Here is a 23,629-nt window from a genome sequence, read left to right as displayed (position 1 = left end):
TAATTTCATCCAACTCACTCAGAACAGGTTACAGAGCACCAACAAAAACAGGGGCCTTAATACTTCTTGATCTTCAGGTTGCATTGACCTCAACTATCCCAGAATGTTGTGAAAACATGTTCGGCACACACACACATTTGTACACACACACAAATTATTTTATCACTCAGAAAGCTATTGGGGTTAACGTAGCATTTGACTCAAAGTATAGCCAACCTTTGAAGTGACATCCTTGTATAGAATTTGCATTTATGTTTTCTTATCCCCTTCTTTTTTTACCAACAACCTGCCTTTCATAGGAAAAGAAGCTGGTGGGGGAGTAAAGAGTTTGGATTGCAAGATAGAAGAGAGCGCTGAAACACCTGCCCTGGAGGACTCCTCCTCATCCCCCATAGAGAGTCAGCAGCACTCCTGGCAGGTTTCCACAGACATTGAGAACACTGAAAGGTAAGTGGGAAGTTCTCCTAAATAGAGTGCCAGTCCTCCCCCAGCCAGTGTTCTTAGGGACTACTGACAGTCGAGAGTTTTCTATTTCAGGCAGAAGAGGCAGAGCTCTCTTTGGTCTGTCAGGAATTGTAGTGCTGGCAGAGACCCCAGAGACTGCCTAATCTGCGGATGAGAGAGGGTGTATTGGTCAGTTTTGCATTGCTTTGAGAAAACATCTGAGAAAAACAGTAATGAAGGAGGAAAGATTTACTTTGACTCCTGGTTTCAGAAGTTACAGTCATGGTCAGCTAGCTGCACTGTTCTGAGTTCAGGCAAGATTTCATGGCAGGAAGCATGTCGTAGAGAAGACTGTTCCCCCAGAAGCAGCCAAGAAGCAGAGAGAAAGCAGAAGGGGTCAGCGACAAGATTTACCCTTCAAAGGCTCACTTCCACTGGCCTATTTGCTCCAATTAAGCCCCACCTCCTAGTTTCTACTACCTCCCCATAATGCCATCAAATTATGAATACATCAATGGATGATCCATAGATTAAGATGGAACCCTCATGATCTAATCACTTCTTAACACTGCCACCAGCTGGGGACAAGCTGTCAACACATGAGCCTTTGGGGCCATTTTGTATCCAAACCGTATCCAATTACAGATGGTAAGCAGTCTAAATCCTATAGTGGGTTGCTATAGGGGATGCTTATTCCCTTCTAGCATATCATATCTCCACAGAAAATGAAAACAAGTCAGGTGTGGTGGTACACATCAATAATCCCAGAACCCAGCAGGCTGAGGCAGCAGGGTCATGAGTTTGAGGCCAGCCTGGGTTACATAGTGAGACCTGTCTCAAAAAAAAAATGCAGTTAGCTTCCTTGGAAGGGAGAAAGGTGGATCTACATACTGTTACAGTTTATCCCTCTGGCTGGTTCCCAAATTTTCCACTTGTTTAAGAAAAAAGAATCTAAAATCATACAGAAGCTTCTAGAAGTTTCTCAGATTTCAGGCATCTGGTATGGCTAGCTCTTAGCATTCTGTCCAGTTCACAAAGAGCTTTTCCTGGAACCTCTGTCTCTTACACTTCCAGAATGCAGCTGATGGCCCCTTAGTGGCAGAAGCAAGTTAATGCATTATCTTAACATGGATAGCTCACTTAAGAGAGGGAGTTTCTTTCCTGGGAGGAAGAAATTCGACAGTGATTCTCTTTCATTTGGGAAAAGGAAGTAGTAACAATACAATAAGTGGCATGTCCCATTTAGATGCTAAAAATGCCATTCTGTGAGACAGAAAAAATGAAACCCTTGTTTATTGTCCTTCACACTGATATCCATACCCTTTGCCACTAATGTCCTCAGAGCTGGCACAAAACAGTTGAATGAATACAGGGCAATTCCACTGAGTGTTCTGCGTGATTGGTGGGGGAAGGGGGAGGGGAGAAAGGTTGAGTCATTTACAAGATAATGAACATTTTTTTTTATTTTTAGAAATATAACACACAATGGCATTTATAGCTATTGTGGCACTACTTTCAGATTATAATATAATTCTAAATCTAATTACTAAATTTCTGTGTTTACAGATACTTGGAACTTGTGGTAATTATGTGCCATTAATAGAACTTGGATTTTGTGTAAGCTTGAATGTCCAGTAATTTAAAATGATTAAGGTTGTTTGATAAAACTGAAGACAAATGATGAGGGAGTGATATACCTTAATTTATAAAATAGAAAAGTCTTTGCTGCTCACAGAAGGGAAAAATTCCAGTGAGAGTGCATGTCAGGGCAGAAACCATCAGCAGAGCCATTTTCCTTTCCACATACCTTGCACAGCAACTGTATTCACAGCTCTGAAGCTTTAAGAAAACAGCTTGGTTGGCAGTACAAATGGGGTAGGGCAGCGCACAGGATGGGCAGTGTTTCTGGTTAGGCTGGCCACTGTTTGAAGTCCAGATTCCCAGCAAAGAGATGAGAGGCCTGAGGGAAACAGGCGCTGAGCTTTTGCTCACTTCTCCCTGGCTCTCTGCTCCGAGGTCTATGGGTCTCAACCTAGGCCTTGCATTTAACTCACCAGGGGGGCTTTTTAAAAACACTGACGCCTGATCCCTACCAGAAGATTCTCTTGGGGCTGGGTGAGGCATAAGTGATTCTCCTATGCTGCCACCAAGGTGACCTTGCTTCAGTCCTAACCATGCATTCCTTGTCCCTCCCCATCCATCCTACCTGACTTGGAACTCTTGCACGGAAGCAGGTATGTCCCTTACACTTATGGAAGGAGGGCCCTGCCTCCCTCTCCACCTTCCCCTTTTGCCTCATCTGCATGAGGTGCCCACATACACTCCCCAAACTCACACCCAAGGAAAACCACTCCTAATACTTTTACAGGGTATTTCTGACACTAGGCTGCTTTCCCTTACTTTTCTAATCAGCAGTTCCTGAGATTGAAGTTTCTTTTCACACCTTAGTCAATGTTCTTGAGAAAAGACCCCTTGGGGTCTATGAAGGCACCCAAGAGAGTGCCCCTCAAATCACACTCAACAGAACAGTGGTGCTTTGTGAAAGAGACTGAGGGTTTCATACTTGAAATTGAATGCTGCTCACTCTTTCCTCAAATACCAGAAGAAGAAAAAAAAAAAGGATAGAAATTCTTCAACTTTAGGATTTTCTCCCTCCGCCCCCACAAACATTCTTAAACACAATGCTTGGTAATGCTCGTCCATTCTAGACTTAATTAAAAGATGTGTCTGGAGTTTGCACCAAAAGATCCTTTGGGCTGTATTAGATGGAACCTACCACTATGTCCTTGGGGTTTGCAGTCACTGTCTCCATTGTGCCACACCTGCATATGTGGCGGAGCCACTGTCCAAAGGGTTCAAAAGGCCACCTCTCCCATACCTAGACACTAGAACCCCCTGAAGTAGTTACCTGTGCCTGCTCTACAGTACTGGCTCTATAATCATATGCCCTCTCAGGTTAGGGGGGCTGCTGGAGGAGTACATGGCATGCCCTAGGCTGAGGAGCCAGGGAACTTGTAAGGACAAGTCAGTGGCAGAAGACCCAGCTGTCCTCAGATTCTCTCTTTCTCTCTCTCTCTCTCTCTCTTCCCCTCTCCATTGTGAAGAGCTCTTCTCTGGCGGTTTTAGAATTTATCATCCTCCATGCGTAGTGGTACACAGCTGTAATCCCAGCACTTGGGAGGCCAATGCTGGAGGACCTTAAATTCAAGGCCAGCCTGGCCTTCATAGCAAGATTCTGTCCCAACAAACTAAGGGTTACTGATGTAGCTCAATGGTAGAGTGATTGTCTAGCCTTCACAAGGCCCGGAGTTCAATTCCCAGCACTGACAAAAAAAAATTATCACTCTCTCATCATTCAATTTAGTAAGCCCTCATGGATTCTGATCAGTAAGGAGAGACTTTTAAACCCAAGTAGTCAACAGTGAGAAACCTGCACGGCACCACAAGCCTTAACTTTCCCTAAGGGTCTGTTGTTCCAGTTGTGCATCCTTGGTCTCTCCCTTGTGAATCAGAAATACTGTCCTCATTAACAAAGTCACTTCTCTGAACTCAGCTGGGTCAGAGCTTCTGTAGAAAGCCCAATGGAAACATTTGGGAGAACAATTCTTCCTTCCAAAGTCAATCATCTCAGTTTTTTTTTTTTAATAAAAGCAAAATATATACAATAAATGCCCATTGGAAGCTAGAGCTAATACAATCAGGCACAGATTCTTGCCCTTCAGTTGTCTCATAGAGCAGACTATTTGAGATTTTATTTTGAAATTTTACAGCTGATTATTCTTTCTCTTTGTCAATTTTACAGAGACATGCGAGAAATGAAAAACCTTTTAAGCAAACTCAGGGAAACTATGCCTTTACCATTGAAAAATCAAGGTGAGCTTTGTCATTTCTCTTTGATGCTGAAAATGCTTTTCACGTGATAAACTTGGGACTTGTTTCTTAGAAAGTAAAGCATTTTCCACAATCAGTAGACAGCATTGAGCATATATTTGTCTTTCTTTGAGAATATGTCATAATAAGATTAGAGTGTCTCAAATGAACCAGGTTTTAGTCTGGAGGGGGCCAAGATTCACTCTGACCTAGAAGCAGATTCCTCCCCTACTGGACCTGTCACAGGCTGTGAAAAACACAGCGATGGCCACGTGAAAGGACTGAGAAGTTGGCCCTTGGTTACATGAGGTTTACAGCCTAGTGAAGGAGACTTAGAAATACTATCAAAGGAAGATTCCTGGCATTTATATGTCTAATTATCTTTAAAAAGTAATAGCAATAATTAACATATATTGAGAACTCACAGTGTGTCACTATCTTGAATACTTTACATGTATTAACTGATTTTTTTTTTTTTTGCCATCTGGGAATTGTACATGCTAAGCAAGTGCTCTACCACTGAGCTACATCTCCAGCCCCTTATTTAATTTTAAGTAACAAATTTGAGGTAAATGTTATTACTATTTCCCAATTTACAAGAAACTAGGACACAGAGGTTAGTTAACTTTGTCAAAGTTATACAGACTATAAGTAGAAAAACTGGAATATGAGCTTCAACTCAGGAGTCCATCTCCAAAGCTATCCCAACACAAAAATGGAAGGGGGAGAGTCACCACAATGAAGGAAGGGCCCCTCTATGCTTTTGTTCACTATTGTATCCCAAGTATCTGGAGCCTGGAACATAGTAGAACAACACCTGGCACCAACAACGTTTGTTAAATCTGCACCGAACTTTGCAGTCCCCAGGACAGAGGATGTGTACAAAGGATGAATAATAAGCACTTTCACTAAGCATACATGGCTAGAGAAACCATGGGTGGAGCATCAGTTTCAGAAAGTGGTACAAAGAGGGTGGGAAAGGCTCTTAGGAGGTAAGAAAGAAACTCCTCCTGTTGCCACTGAGCAAAGTCTGGGTGGGAGGGAATACAGGGTGGGGCTTGTTTGGGAGCAGAATGAGGAGGAGGGAAGGAGGAGGACTTGGCAGCAGAACTGAAGTGCCTCTTGGCTCAGGGAGTAGCTCGGCAGAAGGTAGAGAGGTGGAAGTGAGAACACCAGTGGAAGAGGCTGAGAAGTAGAGTGGCCTGAGCAGCAGAAGGGAGGGGATCAGAAATAGGAGGCAGGAATGTGGTGCATCAGGTAGCTCTCCTTCAGGGAGAGCTTATACCTGAAGGACTTGGCCACAAGGCCAACTGGCTTGAGCCATGACTGGAGTGCTTTGTAGTACTCAGACAGTAGATATGTTGTAGTAGTAGGAGACTGTCCTGACCACAACACGGAAGATTGTTGCTAGAAATAACCAAGGGCCTTGGATTAAGGTTAGCCTTGGGTTCAAATGCTGGCTCTTTCATTCATCGCCCAATTCAGAGGGTCGTGTGAGGTTTAAATGAGGCACGGTGCCATATGACTACTACCAACCTCACAAACAGCAAAAACCCTGATGGATGCTTTGTTGTTATTGTTACTAATTATGTTACTTATTATTTTATAACCCCAAATACCATCCAATAGAATAATCCTTGCTACCACTCATTCTGCAGGGGACTATGTGTCCTGGCCATGTAGTCTGTCTTGAGCCTCCAATTCAGGGCATTGACCACTGGGACTTTAGTGTGTGTCCTCATTGTGAATAGGTTGACAAGTCTCCCCCATCAACAGCACACTGGCCTCTTGCTGAAACTCACATTTAGCTGTCTAGGAGGATGGCTGCCCAGGGTCCCTAGTCTTAATTTCATGGAGGCCAGGAAGCCCTTATTTTAAATCAAATTATCTTAAACATTCCCTCCACATCCAGTGAAAATTCATCCAGCAGGTTTCAAACAGTGCATTAATAGAAAAACAGAAATTTCATTTTACTTAGGTCATTTTTATAACCATAGAAAGTATAAGTTTTTCTTACTTTTATAAAAAGAAAAACAATTAGAACTTTAAATACATTTTTTAAATATAAGAATAGTAATAAAGGTTGATACTCTATGTAAAAGCATAAGTGCAAAGGAAATAGTCATCAAATAAGTGATATCAGGGCTTGAACTCTGGATCCATTTTGAAAATGAAGAGGAGTAAGTTAGCAGATACCAGGTCTTACTCAGAAGGAACTGGTTCAGTAAGATTTTAATAGTTAAAAAAAAAAAGTTGAAGTGAAGGGTTGTTGGAAATTCAGGTTTCTTCATTTGGGTGAGAAATGGAAACTCTCAGCGTGTAAAAATCTGACTCTGTTCTCTACCTGTTTAATGTGCACTCAGAGCATGCTGTCACTGTGAGCTGACCAGTGGGAAGACAGTGTGAAAATGGACTGGAGAGTCCAGACGGGGCCTGAGAGCAGGAAAACAGGTCTCTTCTGGTCCCTCTGGGAACATTCTTTGATAGATGCATCTGACATCATTTTAATAAACAAATCATCAGGTTCTTCTCTCTGACTACAGAGACTGAGATAGACTACAACGGCTTCCCCATTCTGGTGATTTGTGTGTTATACAGGTCTAGGCTAATGTGTGCAGGAAATGGTGTGGGGTAAAATAAAAATAATATGAATAATTATTGTCAAAACATAAATCTAACTAGATGGAAACCGTTGTAAAAAGCTGTCTGTTTTGTTTCTGGCTCTTATTTCCTTTCTCTTTTTATTCCATGTATGTTTGAAACAGAAAAGGGGGAAAAGATACCACTTTCCTCATTTTTCCTGTCTGGAACCCTGACCATGTCAATGCCATGCCAGCTCAGAGTTCCCTCTTCTCCAGGCCCCATCCTGGTACCTCTAATCAAAAACTGTTGTGGGTTTATTTCAGAAGTTGAAGATTTAATCATATCTTTCCTGCTTTCTACACAATCAAAACTTGACTCATAAGTTTACTTTAAATTTATTTTCAGTGGAAAAAAGAAAGGAGGGTGGCTAAGGGCATCATCATAGTTAATGATGATGCCTTCACTTTAGACAAAGCCTTTTCTTTCTTGTCTCTCCAGTTTAGGACTGGAGACAAAGAGGTGCACAGAAGAGCAAGCCACCCTTGTTCTGTGGCGGCTCCACAGCAGGCTGCAGGCAACATCCATGTCTCCTGGCCCTCAGCCCGTTGTTCTTTCCCCTGCTTCAGTGCCCCTCCTGTCCTCCATTCTGGGTCACTGGCAGTGCTGTAGGGAGCTTCATTAATTATGATTGTCTTGCTGTGTCAAATGGATTACAAATGGAACCACCTGTGGAGGGCCCACAAGGATACTGACAAAGGCTAAAAGGAGATTGGGAGTGAAGAACAAGCACCTCCTAAATGTATGCTGTTATGAAACAAAACAAACCAGCAGAAATAAATTAAACCTGAAAGACAGTTTCACCTTTTCTAAAATGCTCAGTGGATGCTATGGGATGTATTGTTACGTCCACTCTCACGTAGAACGCAGTTGTTGATAGCATCCATTAGCATTGGTCTAGAGGTAGCTAAGTCAGGAGTGGAATATGCTCTAGAATGAATGCCCTCCTTTGCACAGTAGTGTTCCACACTTAATTAGGCCTACCAACAGTTCTCCCAGACTTACAACCCACCCCACCAGTCTTCTCTAACCTGGCCCCCTCATATCCAGAACAAATCTGGCCATGTCAGGCAGAAGAGTTTTTAGATATTCTCTCTCCTGGAGGTGACCTTTTAGGTCCTTCCCCCCAGAGTTTTATATGAAGATTTTCCGTGATTCCATGTCTGGTGGTTATTCTGGGCAGTTTTTCCAGTAGCCCGAATCCTTTGTAATCTCTGCAACTTTTTGTTCAAGATTCAGAATGAAATATATAATCCCTCTTTCTCCTCCAATCTGATCCACACATCAATTTCTAATGTGTTACCCTGACTGTGCTGAGCCCCTACTCACAAATGGTAAGAGTCTGCTCATTGTCTACTGAGGGAAGAACAGACCTCTCACCTGAGTAACTGCTGTCCTTATCATCATCCAACATGATGTAATGGCCACCTATGATGTGCTAAGTTCTGGGATAGCGCTGGGGACGTCTCTGCCCCTAGAAATTGTCCCTCTCAGCAGGAAAGAACTAGATAAGACTCTCCTGGGAAGCTTTTCCAAATGACATGTGCTTCACCTCACAGAGATCATGGTGGAGACTTCAGGGTCGACATACAAATTCTAAAAATAACTGTCATGTGTACATACACATTATTGAAAAGACAGAAATTAGTGCTTGCAACATTATAATGCCATCATATAGCACAGGCTGCTACAAGAGCATGTTGGATTTTCACTTAGCCCAGATTTAAGTTGAAAATGATGGATTATTAGAGCTTGCTTTTTGGAAAGTAGCTGAGCTGACATTTTTTAGGATGAGTAGGAGTTACCCAAAGATAAAGGTGGAAAAAAACCAGATAGTCTAGGCAGAAGATACTGGATGTAAGCAGGTGTATGGAGAGACGAAAGAGCAGGATATTTTTATAGACTATAGCACTTCAGCAGTTGGGAAAGGGAATAGGAAGAGGCTTAAGAGAGAGATAAGAGAGGTAGGTGGGCTGTATCTTTAAGAGACATGTAAGCCATATTAAGAGGGGTAGATTTTATCCTGTAGCTGTTGGAAGCATTCAGTGAGGAGGAAGGTATATATTCCAGGTATGAAATGTCTATGATCTGAGCTAAAGCCAGGGCATTAGCGAAGAGAATATGGCCAGTCAGGTGTGGTGCATAAGGGAGAAGGCAGTATCAAGATGAAACCCAGGTCCAGACTTGGAAAATGGAGTCAGCCATTTAGAGAGAAAAGAGGAGGAGCAGTAGAGTAGAAAATGATTGAAGTTCTGGCCATGGGGAAACCTCCAAGAGTAATGCTCAATGGTTAGTAGTGTCGAGGTGAGACCTATGATCTGGTAGGACTAGCAACAAATCTGATCATCTTTAGCAAATACTAGAGACCACCCACAAGAATTATGCAGAGAAAAGAATACTGGAATGCCAAATTTTAAGGAGAAAAGAGAAAGAAAAGTAGTTTACAAAGGGACCTGAGAAGAAAACCAAAAAAGCATTATGAAATGAAACAAACAAGGTTGCAAGGAAGGAATGGCTGCTAGTGCAAGGTGATTGAGATGGGTAAGTGTCCACAGGAATTAGCAGAAAGGTAGTCACAGGTGGCATTGGCAAAAGCAGGTGAAATGGAATTTGGGGCATGGAAGACTGGCTGAAGAGGGTGATGGGGTGAGTGGGAGATGAAGAGCTGGGGCAACAAGAGGAAATGTGTGAAATTTTTCTTAAAGAATTGCTTACAGAGTGGTGAGAGGACAATATTGGATGCACATAATCAATAAAGATTGATAGCCATTTTTTATAGAAAGGATGGAAACATGAAGGAATGCAGAGCACAAGCAGTCATAAAAGACTTTGCAGGAAAAGAAATGTCTAAGTTAAGCCTGAGGGGGTAATTACCATTTGTCTAAGGAGAGAGACTTTTCGTAAAGAAGGAAGGAAGGAAGGAGGGAAGGAAGGAAGGAAAGAAAGAAAGAAAGAAAAAGAGAGAGAGAAAGAAAGAAAGAAAGAAAGACTCAGAAACTATTCATTACAACCAGACTATACTGTTTACTTGAACCCAAATTAGCCTGCACTGGTCACCTCTATATCTTTGTTCAATACTGTTCCCTTTATTCAGAAGATCCACACCCTTCAACAAGTCCTCATTCCTCATAGTCCAGAATGATCACCAAAGCCTCTAGGAATCTTCTATAAATGTATTTCTTCTCCTCTAAATGGGAGTAATCTCCCTTTGCTCCTTCTCCTGGGAATTCTCACAGTGCTGTGTTTGGATCTCCATTGTGGCATTTTTAATGAAGCCTCATAGCTCCTCAAGGAAAATTCCTTAAGGTCAGGGACTGTCTTTCTATTAGAAGCCATCATGATATTACTGCCAGTACTGAACATAGGTCCTTGCACTTAGCAATTCCTCCACAAATTCAATGGTTTTCCAAAGTGTGGTCTCAGGACTGCAGCATCAGCATGTCTGGGTACTTGTATGAAATGCTGGCTTTCTGTCTCCACCCCAGACTTACTCATCCAGAAACTCTGGAAGTGGGGCCAACAGTCTGCATTAACATTCCCTCAGATGGTGCTGATGCATTTGAGAACCACTGAGTTCACCGAATCTCTCTCTCTCTCTCTCTCTCTCTCTCTCTCTCTCTCTCTCTCTCTCTCTCTCTCTCTCTCTGGAATAGAAACTTGTAATTGCAATTCCATTATAAGCATTTCTCTTGATTATATTTGAAAACAACGATTTAAACTCAGCTTATCATTTTCATGTGCTTCTTTTTTCTCAGTGTATCATTTATGTCACAAATCTTTTGTTAGCAAAAGGAATTTGAGCAATAGAGACATGGTATCATGTGTTTGAAGGGATCCTAGTGCACCTGGCTTTAGTAGCATGCAAGAATTAAACATCAAATGATTAAGGTTTGAATTCACTGATGGTTAAATTTCCCCTTCTCCCTTTTCTTTCACTTTCTCCGTTGCTTTTCTTCCTGCCCTTACCTTTCCCTCTTTTCATTTTTCACATTTAAAGCTCTTCTTGGTTATAGTTTTCTGAGATTATACACTTTGGAGAAAAGATGCTATAAAAGCCTTAATAAGCCAGATCCAAATAAACATTTGCAATTAAAAAAAAAGAAAGAAAGAAAAACAAAGCTTTCCCAACAAGTTCAAGTGAATTAGACAGGAAATTGAGAATGAGTGGGGAAATATCCCATTTGCTCACATTCTTTCAGCAGGCCTTCACTTCAGAGACAGGACTTCATTCAACATGGAGAGACTTATTTCCTTAGAGTTGAATTCATTTCAAACCATTCCAGGCATCCTTAGTAAATTTCAGCATTTACTGCAGGTGTCGGCTTCCTATGGAGCAGAAAGCTGCTCTGAATTTCCGCCAAGAATTTTTGACTTTTTTTTTGTCTCCTTGGCTCTAGGTGATGATCAGACAAGCCCTGTGCTAGGCAAAGGTGTGACAAATGCACAGTAAAGATAACCCAAGCCAGCAGTCATCCTTAATTGACAGTCTGCTCTTTGCTTAATATCTCAGAATTTCCCATCAATCCTAACATTTCTATCCAGTTGTGAGTAAGATGTTGTTTGCACACATATATATGAAGCATACATATGTATGAAGCATACATATCCTATATGAGTGTGTACATGTCTATGTGTATATAACATGTATATGTGTGTATAATGCATATATATACATCTATAATGAAGACTAGTCAAAGAGAATTTCAATACCTTAAAAGGTGTGCCATTGAAAGGTTTTTGATTCACTGTAATGAATGAACAAGATTCAGTCTTGATAAAAATCTCATAATCTCTGCGTATAATACCTGTGTATTTTTAATGCATATAATACCTGTGTATTTTTAATACCTAAAAAGGGTTGGGACTAAACATACAACCACAGCATACCCATACTTTCCTTTGTAAATACAGCATTCATTGAGGTAGACATTTTCTCATGCAGTAGGAACAATACACATGAGACTTGCATTTTATAATAAAGACTGGTTAAGTCCTTCCTCAAATCTTTTAAATATTTGTGAAAATAGAAGGTGATATAAGGATTTGGAAGATAGCTCTCCCATATCCCAATAAAATAGAAATATAAAGATCTTTCTTCCCTATAAATATCTTCCTAGTTTTGATGATTGTGTTTCAAGAAAACATTGAATTATACATGAACTTGATCTTCAGGAAGTGTAGTCCATATCTAAAAGATACTGAAAGGTAAAATTCTTTGCCCTTCGTAGTCTGCTGTATCTTTGCCATATCCAATTGGATTGAGTTCATTAATTAACTGGCAGTTAAAGTAGCAGGAGTTCTAGAAAAGAAGGGAAAGTGAGTTTTGATTACCTTCTGTTCCAAATATATAATGACTTCTGTCAGAAAGATTCTCTTAAAAAATGAAACTCATGTAGTATCTGACCTTGCTTTCATTGTGTGACTTCTAAGGGGTCAACTATAAAAGAAAGATGTCCTACTTTTAGCTCTCAAAATTTTAATGTCAAGATTATCATAAATTACTTTTCACTATGAAAAGGACAAAAATAGTACTGTTTTTCTCCATGCTAAAAGTCTTAGTTTTAAGACAGGACTGTAGTCTTTGGAGACTGGACAAGGGACTGGGTTTCGATCATTTGATGTACGCAGTTGGGACACTTGTTTTCTTCTCTAGTTTGGACTTGCTACTTGAGTTACATCTAAATATCTAACATACCACACCATTCCAAAAATCCCTAAAAAATTTGGTGGGTGATGCTCACTTACAAATAAGTATGACACATGAGAGACTTTACAGAGAAGAAGAAAAGTCTGAGTGCTTGTATGACACAGTTTAGGTAGGAGAAACAGAAAGCCAGGATTTATTTTTGTTCTCGACAGTTTCCTGAGCGTCTATGCTCAGTACTCAAGAAAAACAAACCCTCATCTACAAACCAATCCTATTGAGGTGAGGTACTTTTGTCCCTGTATCCATCTCTTCATCTAACTCCTGATTCCATGCCCTTTGCCAGCATTCTGTTTTAAGTTTAAGAGGAGGAAAGAGAGAGTTCCTTAGCATCATTCTGAGTGCCCAACAGTCACCAATGCCAACCAGATGTTTTGTTTCACCATGACTAGCACTGCCCTAGATGGTGATTTTCAGGTTATTCCCACACAGTCCTTCTCTAGCTCTGAGGTCCCCACTGGCCACTTCTGCTCCAGCAGAATCTCTGTTGGATTATACTGGTATTTAAAAACCCAACTCATTAAAACAGATTTAGTTTGCTCGTTTATTTCTTCTTTTCCTTGTTATCATGCTAAAATTTTCTTACTTGTTATGAACGCCGCAGTTTTTAATCTCCTCTGAATGCTTGTCAGAAAGTGCTGGGGAAGACTTGACAGGAAATAGTTAAAATTTCTTCCTGAGACATGAAGGAAGTGTATGGAGCTAAGACAATTTTCAGTCTGTGGCCGAAAGTCTGAAAACTTAGGGGTTGTAAGTTACCCTGGTGTAAGTTTCAGAGTCCAAATTCCTGCATGTAAAGGAAAAATAGTTCAGAATAGCTGTGAACAGTGCCTCTTCTCTGCTGGGCACTAAGCTACCCAAGCTAGTTTTTTTCATAGATGATTTCATTTAATACTCATCTAAGGTAACCATCATTCATTATTAAGCCCTAATTTATAGACAAGGAAACTGAAGCATAGCAAGTGTAAGTTACAGGTTCAGAGTCACAGAAGTAGTAAATAGAATAGGCAGATTTTGAAAACATGCCAAAGCATGAGCTGTTTCTAATAAGCTACATTTCCCAACTGAAAGATTACCTCTAAGCATTTTTTATTTACATAATTTTATTATAGTAGATTGTTATAATTGATCTATTTTATTGTTCTTTATTTAATGTTTTTATTAGGGCATACTAGTTGTACAGAGGGGTTCATTGTGATGTTTCCATATATGCATACTGTGTATCTCAGTTTGGTTCATCCCTTCCATTATTCTCCCTCTTCTTAAAATAACTTTGACAGGTGTCAGTGTGTTATGTTTGTATATATGTAGAAAATACTTCAACCATATTCACCCTCCTTTACCCTCTTCATTTATCCTCCCTCTCCCTCTAATATTCTCCCTTTAATATGATCCGTTTTACATTCTCGTCTTTCATTGTTGAAGTGGCTGTTCATTGTTCAGTGGGGTTTCGCCTTGGTATTTTATCTGTAAATATATTATACTCTAGTCAGTCTAACCCCTCTAAGTACTTTTAATGTAGTTCTCAGCCTCGAGCTACTTTGGCCATATCTGGGAACATTTTTGGTTGCCCAACGGATGGGGGATGCTCCAGGCATCTTAGAGAGCAGAGGCCAAGGACACTGCTAAACATCTCACAACGCTCAGAACAGCCTGGCGCAGCGAAGCCTGTCCACAGAGATCACAGACGTCATCACAAAAGTCGACAGTGCTGAAATTGAGAAACCTTGATGCAAAGGACGGTGGATTTTTAAAGCCACTTCATAAAAAAGTAGATTGCTTTATCTATGCCTCACTTTTGCGCACATTATGTCCCATCACAGATGACAGCAGCCTTCTGAATCTAACTCCCTACCCCTTGGTGAGAAGACGGAAGAGAAGATTCTTTGGGCTATGTTGTCTCGTCTCAAGCTAGGCAGATCCTCCTGGCATCCCACCACTAGAAACACCTGAGAAAACATCCCAAAACCTGAGGACCTCCACCCAGCTGAACCACACAGTGATTGGTATTTGACTATGTTTTCTATGCTCCCTTATTTTATCTGCCTCTCCCTACCCTTTTAAATGATTTTACACTTGAAAGCAGCTGCCATAAAGAAAAAAGAAGAGATTCAAAAAGCAGGCTGTTTTTAAAAGGATTTTTAAAGCTGACACTGTACATGTTTGCCCCAAACCATGCCATGACAGATGCAAGAATTATGATTTTTAAATTATTTAAGGGTTTTTTAAATGTATTATACAGAGAAAAATTATTTCACATATAATAGTATATCTATAGCTCTTGCTGATCTCATGATAACAATTTGTCATATATGAAAGAAGTCTTTAAACATAGAAATCTATTTAAAACTGCAAATTGTGTTCAAAAATCGAATAACCAATATCATTAGAAATATTATAATCAAACATGTATCACCTCACCTATTGCTCTCTCTGCACTCATTTACATTTAGTCTTCCAGTCTGTCGGAATCTAAAGGCTTCAACAAAAAAAATCTTAATTTATAATGCAACAAAGACCATATGTGAAAAATGCTTACATTTTGTAAATACACAATAATCCTATTACCTTCGTACAATGCATATGGGCAACTATTCCCTTTTGATCCAATGGTGTCTTTTCAGCTTCTTGGAGAATGAAGTTACCCAGTTAGGAAATGGTGTAGTAACATATACAATTACCCTCAGATGTAAAATTGAATATTATCACATTTTGTTCTAATCAAAATCTGAAGCATGATGTCTGCACATCAGCATAGTGTTAAATCTTATAGGGCATGCTGGAATTAGCTCAGATCGTAAAAATATTTAACATTTTACATTATAATAAAACTATTTTAGTTATGCTAAGCTTGTCTCATTTTAGATGACTATGCACATATGACTTTTCTAATGTGTACTTGGTGTCTTGTCTTATGCTTAGACTCTTGAAAGCTGGACACATTAAGCAATACTGTACTTAAGAAAGGAGGAAACCACATGCTTTGTTTTTCTGCTCACGGCTTTGTTGTGGTCCTCCTCTATTTAACTTGTGGCAAGGTACAAATTTTGTTACATTTTCCCCTGTTCTTACCATTTTCCAGAAAGAATTTCCCATGGGTTGACAAATCAAGTCTTTGCACTTCTTTTCTTGTTTTACATAGTCTGAAAAATCTTCAAGTCAGAGAGGAGTCACCAGTGTCCAGTATAGTAGAAAGCTGAGCTAGAGGTCTATAAGTGGTTTATTCAAGGCATGTCTTTAATCCCAACGCTGCAGAGGCATTTATATGTACACTAATGTCTTGACCTAAAAACTAAATATATGAAAGCCTTTAGCTTTAGGGAAGATGAAGAGAGTGAATATTTGTTGCGTTAGGTTGAATTATATGAAATTGCTGGTTTTGACTGTTTCGACCTACAAAAATGGTGGTTTCATATAGTTCAACCTAATATTTGGTGTGGAAATTATACACTACTCGGAGTTGTCTTCTAGCTTTTGAAAATGAAAGAATTAAAGGGTTGGTAGAGCTCACAAAGATGAAGACAAGTCTCCATTTTGATTACACCAGCTGCTTAGTGGCCTTATCCATGGCGTCCAGAGTTAGTTCCAATGAACCAGTAATTAACACACGGTTATAGGTGTGCATACTACAAAAGAAGTACATTTGACAAGTTATATGAGACAAATAACATTTTTAAAATCAAATACCTGCAAAACAGTTGTGGATATATGTTATTTAAAAACTCTACTCCCTTCCAAAGCATGAAACCACTTCTAGACTCACCTACCCTACCAGCCTTGATTTCCATAAATCAAACTTGATTATAGCTTAATATTCTTTCCTGAATTTGGTTCATTTTCATCCCCTGAGGTTATTTCATTTATAGGTCACTTTCAAAATTATGAAATAACCCAAATTGGCATGCCCTCTGCTCCCATCTCTGCCTTCTCCCACTCTTCCACTGTGTGATGAATCCTTAAGCTGCAATCTCTTTCCTAACTGATAAGGCCAACCTTGGATTCAGCACATTCTCTGAAATGCCTGACCTAAATCACTTCTGCTTGATTAATTTGTGCTCACTCTCACTTAGTCTCAGTGTGAAAGTAACACCTTCTGTGCAATTGTCCTTTGTAAAACTGAAGACTGTTAATAAATTCAAGTCTCACCTCCATGTCTGGGAAGGCTATAGTAGCTATTCATGGAGATGGGAATTTGTCTAATTACCTAGCCAGACTTCCCATATCTAAGGTAATATATTTAGCCACCTTATCTTTTATTCAGTGCCTGTTTTCCAGCCTTCGATCAGTTTTATAGTTCCCGTAGACACACTCCAAGATTTATAGATGTTCTTTCAGTAGCAGGTCCTAAAATTACATTTAGTACTCAAAGTTCTGATATCTACATTGGCTCATGGTTGCAATAGGTGACTCACCACTTCCCATGAGATATGTCAGTGACTCCTTTAGGAGCTGCCCCTCTCTCCTCTCACCTGCCAAAGGACTTTCTCAGGTGTGGTTCCATGAGATACAGTTCTGTTGTGTTGGTTCTCATTGGTAATTGGGTTTCAGATTAACAATATCACTTGGCTGATATTGCTAATATCAGAAAAAGAATATTGAACCTATTTTCTCATGTGTGTCCACATGTTTGAAACAGAAAAGGAAGAACCGTTTTGTGGCACATACTCATTTTAACACCATACTTTTAATATCCCATGTTGACTTTTTTTTCCATTTAACAAAGAATTTATGTTTTTGTTGAGAAACCTGAAAAATACCACCACATATATGGAAAATAAAAATTGCCTGAACTCTACTGCAATCATAATATTTAAAACCACAATTCTGGGCTTTAAATAAATAAGGGGGTAGGCCCTAGGCATTTTTAGATAAAATACATGAAATGCCCACAAGGCCAAAGTGTCACTTTAAAAATCTGACCAGTATTGTTTTCTATACATTTAGGTGCAAAGTCATGGCAAACTTCTGGTTATGCCATTGTTTAGGGGTGTAAAGAAAGCTTTAGCTGTAGCACGGTCCTGATGCCTCCTCTAATGAATAAAAGCTTTCGGAGAAATTCTAAAATCCTGCCACTATGTCACTCCGTGCTCCTGTAAAAAAAGAGTTGGGTGCTCAGTGCTTGGCAATACTGCCACCTACTGAAAGCTAAGCTTCAGAATGAGAGCACAGATACCAGTATAAAATCGAATGTATTTTAGAAAGCAAACAAATGGGCAGATGAACAATAATACCATCTGGAATGTCACACTATGAAAGTCCCAAACTCAGGACATCACCTGTCCTGACTTCCTACCCCCACCCCACCCAACCACACACACGTACACAACACACATGTCTCAGAAATATCTATCATTTTCTTTTGTTCTAGAATGTTACCAAACAAAAGTGTTCAACTTTCAGGTAACTATAGGTAGAATGAGAAAAATGATTACCACTATTGGCCACAGACCCATTGACCTAAGAACATAGAAAATTTAAGTACATTATAAAGATGACATTTCAAATCGGAAAAATGGCTAGATTATTGAATAGATAATTTTGAGATAACCAACTAGCCATTCAATGGGAGAAAAATTAGATATATACCTCCTACTTTTGCCCAAGTAAATTCTAGATTAAATAAAGATTTAAATGTTAAAGTACATAAACATACAAAAGGACTAGTGGGCAATATAGATGAACATGTAATTTTCTCATACCTTTTTTTTTTGGTGGTACTGGAGTTTGAACTCAGGGCATGTAATTTTAGTGTGGGAGGAAAAAACCTTTCTAAACATAATACCAAAGGAAGGAACTATAGAGTAAAGATAGATGAATTGGACCAATTAAAAAATGCAAACTCCTGTATAAAAAATAAATCAAATTGAGAGAAAATAATATCTGTAACATAAGCAACAAAGAGTTAAGAGCTCCCCAACTTTTAACACATCTCTATATACAAAGCAATTAATGAAAACATTGAATGAGTGAATAATGAATGAAAGGCATAAATGATATCTTATGACTCAAAAAGAATCAAACTCTCCAGTAGAAGACTGTCTGAGGATATAAAGGGGCAATGCACTATATCCTAAAATGATTCAGTAATAATAAATATGAAAGTATTTGAATATACTAGTAATAAAAATGCAAATTCATATGATAAGCTCCTTTTTTCATCTCAGAAAGGCAGAGTGTAAAGAACTCAAGTTCCCAGGAACAACAAGGGAATATGGAAACTAATATTCCCTTGTGGTCTACAGGAGTATAAACTATAAACACTTCTAGAAAATATTTTCATCCAATATTCTACTGCATGTCCAGTGATTCCACTCTACAGAATTTCTTCTTTTAAAAGGTCAGAAAAAAAATAACTAAGATGCATTTATTCATTATATTTAAAAATTATGCAAGAGTGTCTTATAAATAAGCCTGCATTCGATTGTTAAATATGGTATAGTCTTTCAATGGAATACTGTGCACTGATCAAGAATAAGTGCCAAGCATATTTATTGAAATGTGCAAGCTATATTGCTAAGTGAAAAAAAAGCAAGTTATAGAGAAATATAGAGTATGGTTCCTTTTTTAAAAAAAACATACACATATGTATGTGCATTAAAGAGTCTGAAATGATATTTGCCAAATAAATAGCAGTATTTCTCTCTGGAAGGTGAGATTTGGAGCATTACATTTTCTTTGTGCATATCTGTAACTTCTGATTTTTCCACAATGAGCATGTAGTATCTGTATAATTTTTTCAGGGAATAAACAATGATGTTCACAATATATATTAAATAAAAAATATGTTATAAAACAGTATGTATAGTACAATACAATATTTGTAAAAAAAGAAAATTATATATAAATGTATCTATGTATGTATATATATATGCATAGGAAAGCTAGAAGGACATACACTACAATGTTAATAGCAGTTATCTATGGGTAGTGGGATTATGGGTGATTATTTTTTCTTTTTGCTTTCTGTGTTTTCTAATTTTTCTACAACAAACATGTATTACTTGTGTAATAAAAACTAATAATAAAAGTTTTAAAAATATGTAAAAGTGAGAGACATTTTGGATCACTCCTTGTCCTCCTCCTCCTCCCTTACCTCCACTCCTACCCTTACTTGGCTTATTTACTATTGTTAACATATGAATAATGGGATATGGAGAAGAAATGCCAGGGCAGCACAACTTTTGGAGATAGAAGAGAAAGAAGCAGAAAGAGTTGTGGAAAGAAAAGAGGGAGGGAGGAAGGGAGGGAAGGAAGAAAGGAAGGAAAGAGAGAGAAAAATTATTAAGTGCAGTCAATAGAGGAAAGATTAAAACAGGCTTTGTCCCTAGTAACAAAAGCAGCATGGTACTTCCACAAAAACAGATACATAAACCAATGAATTAGACTAGTGTCCTAGAAATAAGCTCACCCAGCTACAGCCTCTGATTCTTGACAAAGGTGCCAAAAACATGTGTGGGACAAAAGACAACCTCTTCCACAAACAGTGCTAAGAAAACTGGATATCCACACTCAGAAAACTGAAACTAGATCCCTCTCATCCCATATAAAAATTGATTCAAAATGGATCAAAGACCTTAATGTAGAACCTGAACTTTTGAGAATACTAAAGCTAATAGAAGGAAAAAACACTTCAAGATATAGGCAATGACTTTCTGCACAGGGTTCCAATAGCTCAGGAAATGACAGCAAGAACTGACAAATGGAATTGCATAAGTTAAAAAGCTTCTGCACAGCAAATGAAACAATTAACACAATAAAGAGATAGTCTACAGAATGTAAGAAAGTGTTTGCCAGCCATTTGTTGGACAAGGATTAATATCCAGAATATAAAAAGAACTAAAAAAAAAAGTAAACATCCAAAGAACAAATAATCAGTAAACAGGGAAATGAATTGGACAGAGTTTTCAAAAGAAGTGCAAGTAGCCAATAAACACATGAAAAAATGTTCAACTTTCTTAGCCATCAGGGAAATGCAAACCATTAAGTACACTGAGATTCCATCTCATCCCTGTCAAAATAGCTATCATCAAGAAAATAAATAACCAGAGATTCCAAGATGGTGGCTAGAGGGAGGAAGCAGAAAGTGTGCTTCCTAAGGCAAAATCTTGGAGAGGCACTGGAGATACACCTTACAGGAAAAACCACTGAGAAGAGGCAAAACTTTGATTCTTGCACACCTCCAGCCTGAGCATAGCATCTCCACTTCACATTAAATGGAGAAACCAGGAGAGCCCCTGGGCCGCTGCCAGATGGCAGCACCCAGATGGCTTGGGAAGACACGGACCACAAGGTGAGCTAAGTGGCATGTGGTACTCCCACAGACAACCCTGGACCAGATCAGCATAGCCCCCTGGACAGACTGACACCCACCCAGGGAAAAAAGAAAAAAAAATGAATAATAAGCAGTAACAACAAAAAAGACACATAGCAAAGAGGACAGGGCACTCTGAGCACCGAAGAGGGAAGGAAGGGGCAATCCCTCACAACAAGTCAGCTGGAGAAGGCAGGAGCAGTGGCACACACTCAGCAATCAGGAGCAGGAAAGCTTGTAAAACTGGCAGTGTGAGGAAAACTCCACAAGAGAGGGGAGAAGGCCCACTTCCCAAGTGAACTGTAAATAAACATGCAGGCCTGAGAAAGCTGGAGCAGTGTCACCTCCCCCAGTGTGCTGGGAAAGGGGAAAGCTTGTAGCAGCCGCTAGTGCACAGAACTCTAAGTAAACAAAGCCTGTGGGCCTAGGTGAGTGTTAAGCTCACTCCTGAGATCTGCATAAATAACGCCTCCAGCAACAGCAGGCTGACAGTAGTGGGCAGGCAAGCCATAGCTCCAGATACCATTCACAGAACTGTCTCCAGACTCTTTTTTTTTTCCCTCTCCCTTCCTTTGATGAGACAACACTGAACTACACCTGCATGCTAAAAAACTTACTGAAACTGTATTGCATTTGAACTTGGGACACTTTGTGGTGTTTTTTTTGTTTTGTGTTGTTTTGTTTTCTTTGGATTGTTTTTTTCCCCTTTGGTAAGACAACAACAGAACTACTTCTGAGACACCATCTCCAGGATTGGAGGCTGAGGGACGAACACCAAAATTATTAAACTGAAATTTTATTGCATCTGAACGTGGAGATTTTTCTTTCTTTTTTTTATTATTATTTTTTTTTCAATCCTCTCTCTGTCTCTCTAATGCCTGTTAGCTTACTGTTGATTAGTATACTATCTGTCCCTGTTAATATCTTTGAAACTTTTTTGTTTGTTTTGGTTTTTTTACTTGTTTGCTTATTTGTTTTTCCCTTTTTCTTTAACTTCTTTGCTTTCCCTTTCCTCTCACCCTTCCATTCTAAATATCACCATTGTTAATATCACAAGCTAGAAAAGACTTACTTGCACACAGTACAGGGACAATAACACCACCAAGGGCAATGATGGGAAGACAGAAAAAAGAGGGAAACCAGTTTCCCCACAGCAAAAAATTAGTACAGAAACCAGAGGGAAATGAAGAAAACAGATACGCAGATCCAGACTCCAACAAAATGAAGATAAACTATGCCAAAGAACCTAATGAAGCCCACAAGAATAATCTAAAAGAAGAAATAGTACAGGTAATCAATGAGAATTTTATAGAGATGATACTGGATATGATCAACCAAAATGTACAGGAGACACTCAAGAAATTCCAAGACAACAAAAATAGAGAATTTGAAAAAACACAAGAAAAAAAAAGACACCATAGAAGCACTGTAAAAACACCAAAGTGAAACAAAAACACAATTAATAAAGAGATAAATGAACTCAGGACGAAAACAGACAACACTAAAGAGGAACCTACTCAGGATATGGAAAACCTGAGAAAAAAGAACGAAACAGAATTACAAAACAAAATGGAAGGACAGTCCAGCAGAATAGAACAAACAGAAAACAGAATCTCAGAACTTGAAGATGAAATGGTAATTAAAGGAAACACTGAAGAACTATTAGTTAAACAACTCAAGACTTGTGAAAAGAAAATGCAAGAATTCACTGACTTCATCAAAAGACCAAACCTAAGAATCATGGGCATGAAGAAGGAGAAGAGGTGCAAGCAAAGGGAATGCATAATATATTCAACAAAATAATAGCAGAAAATTTCCCAAATCTAGAGAAATCTATTCCCATACAGATGCAAGAGGCCTCCAGAACACCAAACAGACCAGACCAAAATAGAACTACCCCACAGCATATCATCATTAAAACAACAAATACAGAAACATGAGAAAGAATATTGAAGGTAGCAAGAGAAAAAACAAATAACATACAAAGGTAAACCCATCAAAATCACAGCAGACTTCTCAACAGAAACATTAAAAGCAAGAAGAACGTGGGTTGAGAACTTCCAGCCACTGAATGAAAATAACTTCAACCCTAGGATACTCTACCCAGCAAAACTATCATTCAAAATAGATGGAGCAATAAAAGTCTTCCATGATAAGCAGAAACTAAAATAATATGTGAACACAAAGCCACCACTACAAAAGATTCTTCAAGGGATTCTGTACTCAGAAAGTGAAACCCAACATAACCATGAAAGGGCAGGCAGCACCAACTACAGGAAAAGAAAAAGCAAGAAAGTAGAGAGTAACCTCGCCTTAGGTATACACAACCAAACCTTCAAACAACTAAGACAACTAAATGACAGGAATCACCACATACCTATCAGTAGTAACACTTAATGTTAATGGAGTTAATTCACCCATCAAAAGGCACCGTTTGATGAAATGGATTAAAAAGGAAGATCCAACAATTTGTTGCTTACAGGAGACCCATCTCACTGACAGAAATAAGCATAGGCTTAGGATGAAAGGCTGGAAGAAGATTTACCAAGCCAATGGCTCCCCAAAACAGGCAGGAGTAGCAATACTTATCTCTGACAAAGTAGACTTCAAACCTACATTGATCAAACGAGATAAAGAAGGACATTCCATACTAATAAAAG

General features: G+C 39.1%; 1 protein-coding gene across 3 annotated transcripts in view; it reads left to right on the top strand.

Moving 5' to 3' along the window:
- Positions 1-19,538, top strand: part of Rgs7bp (regulator of G protein signaling 7 binding protein) — a 101,406-nt gene extending 81,868 nt beyond the window's left edge. The window contains exons 4-6 of one of the 3 annotated variants that reach the window (XM_020160395.2): positions 300-447; positions 4,247-4,317; positions 14,482-19,538. In XM_020160395.2, the coding sequence (XP_020015984.1) occupies positions 300-447; positions 4,247-4,317; positions 14,482-14,573 (311 nt within the window). In that variant the 3' untranslated portion in view covers positions 14,574-19,538. Of the gene's footprint in view, positions 1-299; positions 448-4,246; positions 4,318-14,180; positions 14,455-14,481 lie in introns of those variants that run through there. The other 2 variants (XM_074077408.1, XM_074077410.1) reach the window with 2 other exon arrangements.
- Positions 19,539-23,629: the final 4,091 nt, after the last annotated feature.

This window comes from Castor canadensis, chromosome 6 (assembly GCF_047511655.1).
Source record: "Castor canadensis chromosome 6, mCasCan1.hap1v2, whole genome shotgun sequence".
NCBI classification, from domain to species: Eukaryota; Metazoa; Chordata; class Mammalia; order Rodentia; family Castoridae; genus Castor; species Castor canadensis.
This window is presented reverse-complemented; position numbering and strand designations above follow the sequence as displayed.